Source organism: Pocillopora damicornis, chromosome 4 (assembly GCF_964200805.1).
Source record: "Pocillopora damicornis chromosome 4, jaPocDami1.2, whole genome shotgun sequence".
Classification (NCBI taxonomy): domain Eukaryota; kingdom Metazoa; phylum Cnidaria; class Anthozoa; order Scleractinia; family Pocilloporidae; genus Pocillopora; species Pocillopora damicornis.
Genome location: NC_142673.1, coordinates 7303601 through 7312692, shown reverse-complemented (window position 1 = coordinate 7312692; position 9092 = coordinate 7303601). Strand labels below are relative to the sequence as shown.

The 9092-nt window shown below is 38.8% G+C and overlaps 1 protein-coding gene and 1 long non-coding RNA gene across 2 annotated transcripts; both read right to left on the bottom strand.

The window, feature by feature from the left end:
• Nucleotides 1-36: 36 nt before the first annotated feature.
• LOC113679102 (uncharacterized) lies at nucleotides 37-3283 on the bottom strand. The gene is made up of 3 exons (XM_089203750.1): nucleotides 2717-3283; nucleotides 1984-2233; nucleotides 37-921 (listed from the first exon to the last, which is right to left on the bottom strand). The coding sequence occupies exons 1-3, from the start codon at nucleotides 3117-3119 to the stop codon at nucleotides 738-740; spliced, it is 837 nt and encodes a 278-aa protein (XP_089059876.1). The 5' UTR covers nucleotides 3120-3283; the 3' UTR covers nucleotides 37-737.
• A 163-nt stretch (nucleotides 3284-3446) lies between these two features.
• LOC149046655 (uncharacterized) lies at nucleotides 3447-4943 on the bottom strand. The gene is made up of 2 exons (XR_016186217.1): nucleotides 4589-4943; nucleotides 3447-3727 (listed from the first exon to the last, which is right to left on the bottom strand). It is a non-coding gene; the product is annotated as an uncharacterized LOC149046655 (long non-coding RNA).
• Nucleotides 4944-9092: the final 4149 nt, after the last annotated feature.

Sequence of the window (9092 nt, the reverse complement as noted above, 5' to 3'; positions counted from 1 at the left end):
GTAGGTAGTTACTGTTTTAATTAATAAAGAAAATGAAGTTGATACGTAAATCAGGATAGCTTTATGTCACACTAATAATCTCCTCTGATATAGTTATTGAATTTCATAAATTACACTCGTTACAGATTAATATAGATTATTTTGGCAAATCAGCGACGTGGCTAGTGGCGTATCTTTACAACATGACTGACTGCTATTATAGCACTTGTCGCTACTTCTAACCGTAAGGACGTGAACAGTGAACCCAACGAGATGCTTATAGTCGCAAGATCACTATACATTATAGTAAGATTATTTTCGTTAACTATACCATTCCGTCTCCTAGTTATCATACACGGCACTCAGTGAAGTACTATTTACAAATGCGCAGAAATCTGTTACTAAAATCTCGTCGTTACAATCGTGTGATCGTGAATATAGACCGGTTTTCACACAGACTATTCCATTTTATTGGTCCTCTTGACTACTTTAGTTTGTGTTCTACCACACTTAACTGTAAGAAACCGCAGTACTTGGGCTTCAAATTAACTCTGATGGCCAATGAAACGTCACCTCGCCTTTCGTGTTCGCAGTTTTCACCTGCGCCCAAGTTAAGAATCTGTAGGAGTCGTCGTTGGTCTGGCATTTGCCATCTTTAGCATCATTTCCTTTGTAGATTTCTTCTATTTGCTCCTTACTTAGAAACTTCTTCCACATCTGCAAACAAGTAATTCGTCCAGAAAATGGATTCTCTAAGTTTACGTTTCACTTTGCTGCCCAATCAGGATGTTTCCGCTTTCAATAGTCTTGCCCTCAAACTTTCCAAGCCCCAAGTCTGAATAACTGTTGACCACGAAAACGTAATTTCCGTCCTTGCTTCTCCATGCAAAAGCGACAAAATGCCAGCGGGATGAATCCAGTCCAATATATTTCGAACTTAACCTGCAGGTGATATTTTGGAAAAAAAATAAGGTGAAACTATTTCTTCTTCAAAATCATACAATTGATACCATTTTTCTCATAGTTAGATCTTCCTTGGTTTCGGTAAATTCATACTGCCGATCTCGTGGCTGGATCTTTCAAGAGATGCTATTTAACTTTTCAAGGTGGCAGCGAATGATGCTTTATCGACAATCCCGGGCAGAAGTCGTCATCAGGGGCATTAGAGTTAAAAATAGCAACATCGCTTCGTTTAAAGGTTCGCCTGCCCGAGAATGACGTTTCTCTCTATTAAGTGAATTTCAATCAGTCAACATTGCCCATCTGTTTTTGTTAACATGTGAAATGAAACGAATCCTCCTTGTGATTGTCTTTGATGAACAGGAGAAATGATTCCTTTTTCCTGCTCGGGATTGACTGGAGGGGAAAAGTGCAGGTAGCCAGCTTACATACTTTGTCCTCAAGTTCTGTGTCTACATCTCCCTGTCTTACACAAACTCGGGAAAGAGCAAAGGGCGTAGAGATTAATTTTCATCAATGTGTCCAGCACTGAAATCTTTCGCCACAAGAAAATTCCTTCATTGACCAAATTTATTCGCCCAGTATGATAGGACGTTGGTGTCGTTCTTTGATTTCGTCGTTATGCATAAAAACACTTCAAAATATGACCGGTATAACGCGTGCGCTTACTTGAATGTTGTCTGACTATGTAGAAATTAGGGAACGTTTCGATTGGGCAAGCAGACATTTTGGAGGTTTGATCCCATCCTATATTTCATAATATTGTGTTTTGTGTACCAGCACTTTAGTGAACTACAAATCGTAAATATTTATGTGAGTGTCTGATTATTAGCAATAGCTATATTTGCAACAGGAAAGAAGCCTTTCTCAAGCGCTAAATTGGTAATTATGTTACGGAAGAAGATGCAAGCATACGAAGGGGCCATGTGTCGGGTCGCGGCAGTCCTTATCGCGCCCAGTTTACATACTCAACGCCTGGAACGGGCATGTAACAAACACCCCTCTAAATTTACGTACAAATTGGGTTAGAAAAAGATAACTTACTCATAATTTTTCATGATAATACTCAGCTTGCATTCTCGGATTGCCGTGATTCCTTCCAGTTTGAACGAAATCTCGCTATCATAATCGGTAGTGGAATAAACAAAACTGGTGTGTTTTGAATCACATTTGTCATTCTTCAACCACATGCTCACGGTCAGGGAAGAAAGTTGAAGACCTGTTATCGTCTCTTTCATCACGTAACTCCCAGTTGATTCAGGAGTGAACTGTACATCGAAATCCTCCTCCGACACTGAAATTAGAAAAATAAAATTGGAAGCACTTTTTTGGGAGAGCCAGTTATTCCTAAGTGAGAGTTGTATAATCAAATGCTCGTTACAGATGCAACAATCCATCAACAAACATTAGCAGTCATATATTCTAGTTACATCGTTCAACAGATTCGTTTGGTTGTTTTTTTTTTATTCTTATTAGCATTTACGTTGACTATCTTAAGGACTTGATCATAGATTTCGTGCTCTAGTGTAAAGGTAGGGTAATTTGGTATCATCAACTGAGTTGATATCGTTAATTGACCACCATAAAGAGTTTAAAAGCTGACGTTTCAAGCGTTAACCCTTCGTCAGAGCGAAGGAGGAATTGCTGCTTGTGTAAGCAAAGGTCGGTATAAAAGGATCTGGGTTCGAACCCCGCTTCCCCCTCCCCCCCAATCCCCCTGTAGGATTTCAATAAAAATATCAGCCGATGTAAGAAAATATGACGGGTGTCTTCTAACCAACATTCGGCTGTGTAACTGAGGATGGAACTTCCTGGCGCACGTTGCCAGCCGCTATCCCGCTCTTCACCTCATTCCAGTTAAGCAATGGATTAGAGTATTTTTCGCATCTTTTCTTTTGAGATGACGCTTTGATGATAGTATCCGTAAGGGAAAAGGACCACATTTGTAAGCATGTCATTCTTCCCACAAACGGATTTTCCATGTGAGCCGCAGTCTTTTTTCCACCAATGACTAACAAACCGCCGGCTGGAATCGAGAGATAAGACAAATAGGGCCCTTGATGCCCCACCAATATTCCGCTGATCGCTTCTGTGCCATTAATGAAGAATGAGTAGGTTCCTGGAATGTTCTTCCATACCAGACATAAATGATTCCAAACGCCGTTTTTAGGAGAGAACATGGAATACGCTGTACGTCCTCTGAAATATAAGCAGACGATCGAGAGGTTTGAAAGGGGTCGCCCCAGATCCCTTGCAGACCTATCAACAGCTCGCTGTACCCAAGGCCCTGACCTCTTAACTCCTATGAGTGACCAAGACAGAATTTTCCCTTATTTACTGTGCTTCAGTCTCTCACCACAACCCTAAAACCCTTTTTGGTTAAATGAAAAAAAAGCGAATGTGTTAAGAGCTACGAAAAGAAAGGCTAACTGTTCAGTTAATTCCATTGCCCAACCCCTTCCTCCACCCCTCCCCCCACCTTTCGCCTTTAACAACGTTTCCCCTTTTCACAAACTGAGAACAAAACCATGGGAAGATAACCCAGGTTTTGCGACCTACACAACTCCGTTAATTGTTGCAGTCAACCGCAATATTCCAGATGATTCTCCAATGTCCATAACAAATGCAGAACTGTCGGTTGGCGTAGTATAACTGAGGAAAGACATTTGGCCGGATTGATGATCTGTGATAGAATTCTCCCACAAGCACACGGTCAAAGATGTTAGCGCAGTGATTTGGAAGGACTACATGGAAATGTAGCTGCCTTGCTCAAAATGGACATCAAAGTCTGCAATGCAAAAGAAGCTGATGAATTCAATGAATTTCAATGTGATCTTTTACAAAGTAAAAATAAAACCGTAAGAAAAATATCACCTTGACAATCGTCACTATAGAAAAAATGGATTGAAAAAATTCGAAACATTGAAAATTAATCAAGTGTTGACATCGAGAAGAATCTCCCAAGCGTACAGACGTGTGGATTGTTACACTGACGCATTTTAATTGTTCAACTGCATGAGTACAAATAACGCCCGAATAGAGTACAAATATCCTGCGATATTAGACAATTGGTTATTTTGTACTGTAAAAGAACCTGTTTAACCGGTCGGCTGCGCTTGCTTGCTTCACTGTCTGAGTTGCTCACGCCCCTTTTTTTAAGAAATGCACATGAAATAAAGCATTTGGATAGTGAATAACTTATAGGACGGTTTGGACTCATTGTTTTATTTCGACTCGCCTTGTGGTCAGGTAAAAATACGATACAACTTGTAAAAATACTCAGCGATACTAAACACCAAACTTCTAATAAGATAGAAAGGTATTGACGTAAAGTGGCCCTACCAGCCTTGTCAGTATGTCTAAGGAACAATAAAATCTTAACTCTGCCATTTAAACATAATTTCTATGGTCATACCATTCATCAAACCAATTCGATAAGCCGGAAACCACTCTGCTTCGCGTCGTGGTTCCCTACGCTCGTGTTCTCCCAACCTCCCGCATGTTTACATCAGGCTATGTAAACACGGAAACCATTTTACATTTCTTCAATTTGCCACCTGATAATGATGAATCGCCAGTTCCTAATGCAAGAAACATTTTTTTTTTATTAATTATTCGTGACTTTTTGTAGTAATGAGATAATTCATACCCAAATCCTCTTTTAAGAGAGATGACGAATTTGTCCATAAAGCACCGCCTCGTTCAGCTCTTTTAAACAATGGCCAAATGAAGGGGGTAGAACTGTTGTTGCTACATTTCTTGTCCTCAAATGCTCTTCTCACTTCTTCGTCTTCAATAACACTCGGCCACATTCTCAAGCATGTTAAATAACTTCTGGAAGAAGTGCTACCCTGTTTATCAAGAATGACAAGAGCATCCCGCGAGAAAGTGAACCCGATGAGGCTTCCGTAACTACGAATGTTCCTTATGCCATCGATAAATATTTCTGCAATACCAGCTTTGTTCTCCCACCCTGCGCATATGTGATGCCACGATGTGTCTTTCAAAATTTTGGTTCTGATTTGGAGGAGACTGTAAAGGGATAAGATTGTTCATGAATTGAGTCTGATAGATCAAATGATTAACTGAATTTATTAAATAACCAAGATACTGCGTGCAGTCAAAAACCAAGTTGAATGGGCTCGTGCAATTTTGTTAATCTGAAAAAAAATTCATCGTGCTTATACCAAATTAAAAGAGCAATATGAATACCTATGAAAAATTCGTGCATAAATGACTGAGTATACAAAAATCATATCTCTAAAATGCGGATTAAGAAATGAATCTAAAAGCGATCTTCGCAGTAATGAACACTACTTAAGCAATACTGAAAATAAGGCCTGAAAAAAATTTCAGGCTCGTACGGGATTTATACCCATGACCTCTACGACACCGGTGCAGTGTTCTACCAACTGAGCCAACAAGCCAACTGAAAGCTGACCTTTATGTTGGTTCGTAATAAACCCGAGAAGTAATGAATAAATGACTGTAAATACAAGAAAATCATAAATGGGAACTGCGGATCAAGAGATGAATATGGAAACGATCTTTTCAGTAATGAACACTTCTTAAGTGCTAGTGAGAAGAAGGCCTGAAAAAAAATTCAGGTCATTTTGTTAAGCTTTGCATGTAGTTAAGATTAGTTCATGTTGCTTTCATGTCAAGGGATGTCTTTATTATTTTTTCATTTCGTAGGTAGGTCATTTACAATAGGTATCAGGCTCGAAAGCTTCCTTTTCAACAGCAAGAATTTGAGGCATTTTTTTAGCGGTAATTTTTTTTAGTAATGTTTATTGGAGAATCCAGGACTTAAGAACTGAATGATATACTAATGATTTCAAGGTTAGTCTTTCTGGCTTCGATAATGAGGTAATGATTATTTAGGCCCAAAATGTAGAGACCAAAAAAATCATGAGTTTTAGAGTACCTCTCATTTGCGTATCCTTTGAAGCTTAACCTTCCAGTGGCTTCTTTGTATTTTAGCTTAAAGAGAAGTTCTTCATTCGAATAGAATGCAAGCAAAGAATAAACAGCGCTGGTATCCATGAAAACCTTGAACCAAAAACAGGCAGTGAAAGCGTCCCAACGCTTTTCAGGGGAAAAACCTGAGGTCGCAAAATTAAATGAAGCGAAATCGCTATTACTTATTCCATGATTAACCTCTAGGTCGAAATCTCCTGCGTCATCTGTAAACAAAAGATGGAGAGTTAACATTTTTAGTTCATTGTTGATATCGTGGGATTCGTCGTGGCCTCGTATCATCGCATTGGATTCAGCCCGTGAACTCTGATCAAAAGTGCTGACCAGGTTAACACGTATCTCGACGTATCATGTTCTTGGATAGCGTGCGTAACTGTCACAAAGTTTCATTATAACATAAACGGGTTCAGGAAACTCTCTAGCTAACCCTATAAAGAGGGTTGAACACGCGCGCATACAACCACATTATGACAGTTGTCTCTCTTGCCGCTGTCTCTTTGATTTATCCCTTTATCTGTTAAATGCCAGATTGATTCGCCCCATTCAACAGACTTTTTAAAAATATTTACTAACCTATCCAATATTCACAGTGTTCCCCAGTGTTTTCAGTGTAGCACACGCACTTGTAGCCATTGCAGGGGTCTGTCAAAACGCCACCGTTTAAACAAGGTGAAGATTCACAAACATCCCCATCCTATCAAAGCAAATACCAGAGCAACACAACAGACACAGCAATCAATGACACTTCACAAAATGGTACAGAGGAGAAAATCTCTAGATACTGAGTCCCTTCTACACCCCTTATCATAAGGTAATCCCTCTTAACTTATGTTTTGGATTACTCCCCTATTCGGAAATCCTAAGGGTTTCAGAAGTAGTAAGTATTCAGGCTCGTATCGCGAAATTTGTCCATGAGGAATACCCGTAAGACGTCTATTCATTCTACATGAAAACATTAAAGCAACGCATAAGGCATGCAGCACGTTATTGCTGTCATACGTCTTACTGAGATTCTGTTGGTGTAGTCTTTATTATCGATGGAAAAAGAGCTTGGGTATCGATATTTAGATCAATTTTTTTTGGCAGAGAAAAGCTGTCTGGAACTTGCAGGGGACTTCACAATATGAGTTCGGTGACAGAGGAAAACACAAGATGTGTAATGGTATATCAAGTTGGGACAAAGATGGAGAAGATTCAAACGATTACAAAGTTACGATGAATTAACGCGAGGTTTAAACTGTTTTAACATATATAAACCATGAAATTGAGACATTGTAAGACCAAAAATTTGCAGAATACAATTTAACTCTGATAACTCCCCTTACCGAAGAACGCCCCTTAGTATCTGAAAGTTCAAAATAAACAGAGCGCTCAGTTTTCATAAGACATCCATCCTCAACTGTTTCTCTACGGCAGCGTCGATTAAGATTGCATATCGATAAATCGTCGGCAAGTTTGAAATTTACAGAGCAGCAATGCGGTTCAGCCAGACAAGCAGCGACACAATCGAAACAATCTGACATTGTTATGGTCCTAAAAATGTTGTTAACCAACTGGATATCTGCAAAAAGAAGTGGCATGTACGTGATCATCAAATTCATGCATACGTTGAAACGCTCTAATTTTGACATTTAAGCTGTAAACGAGTTTACACTGCATTATTGATAAGAAGTTCTTGGCTCTATACCTGAAGTAAACATACCTCGTACATTCTTTTTTTTTTTTTCCTCGCGATTGACAGATCAATATCGCAGAGAGTTTTCGCAAAGTTTCGTTAGGAAGGTGGACGTAGAACCATGATGTCTCAGCTACCCACTCACACCACCATTTTCTAGGGATCGGCCATCGTCCCAGAATCCATGTTGACTGAAACACATCAGCCTTCAAGATCCTTATAATTTCTGTAGTGCTCTTTCCAATTTGAAGGAGTTCTTTCAGGGGGAACGTTCGATTGGCTACAGACGTTGTTGTAATTGTTGTTTTGTCTTTTAGCTATGTTTTCCTTCTGTTTTTTTAAAACATTTGTAAGTGATTCGTGCTCATTCACAAGCATTAGCGTAATTTCTCGCCAAAGGAGAGGGCATACATTTCTGATAAGCATTAATTACGTTCCGATTCAAACCGCTGTGATATTACTTTATTTATACTTAGCTACCTATATCTTCATCAATTGATGATAGTATAATTGAAGTGAATATAATGAGTGACAATGAACATCTGTTTTCAATATCAGGTGATTATTTCTAATTTGAAATTTTCCGTTTCAGAACATTAAATGGGCCGGTCAAACCATTTAAAATTGATCACACATACAGACAGCTTTTTTTCATTCAAGTAGTAGTAACTAATAAAAACTTTCATTTACTCTTAAATACTAGAAACAGAAATAACGCCAACAACTTCTTAATTCTGAAAATTCCATCCATTGGGCTTGACTGAGTGCCTGGTTTACGGCGAGATTTATCTTTCATTTGTTATTTGAGAGCAACTGTTGTCGAATCAACACGGTTTCCATCTATATTTGATAAGCAGTGGACAAAAGAATAATGAGGATCTCAAAGGTTTACCAAACGGCGCGACGCTTATCAATTAAGTCTAATTGTGTCTCTTACATTGATAAAAATTTAGGTCTCTTTAGACTCACAAAATAACAGCTGCAAGAATCAGTGTGCGTTGGACGCGGACATTCGGTGATTTTGCAGCATGAAGTTGTGAATGCATCTTAGGTCTTGTCGACATTTCGATTCATAAATCGAGAACGATATTTTCAATCAGAAAACTCAAAAAAAGAGTGGAAATGGAAATCTTTTCCGTTCTCATTATGCCGGATCAATTAACATAAACACGTGACCTCATCCTCAGGCATGCGCACGACAATGGTCTAATTAACCCGCCAAAATAACAATAAGTATTGACGTCAGCGTTTTCTAAAAAGCTCCGAATTGCCTTGGAAGATAATCCTTTACGTATGAATTAATCCATTAACTCCCCAAGATCTCATAAGTAATTCTCCATACTAACTGCCATTTAGTTCTTGTGATGTTGGTTAGGAGAATTTGGTATTGAATCAAACAATAATCCTCTCATAAATGTTTTTCTTTATTTTCACCACTTGTCTGCTCGATATTGTATTGATATTGTAAGGAGAAATTCTGCCTTAGCCGCTCATGGGA

Bases quoted from the DNA above. Each gene is read 5' to 3' on its own strand.
- LOC113679102 (XM_089203750.1), bottom strand. From the start codon at position 3,119: ATGTTCTCTCCTAAAAACGGCGTTTGGAATCATTTATGTCTGGTATGG. The intron at 2,234-2,716 runs GTTAGAAGACAC...TTCTAATTTCAG, and splicing joins AGTTACACAGCCGAATGTTG to TGTCGGAGGAGGATTTCGAT. The intron at 922-1,983 runs GTAAGTTATCTT...TATCACCTGCAG, and splicing joins ATTATCATGAAAAATTATGA to GTTAAGTTCGAAATATATTG.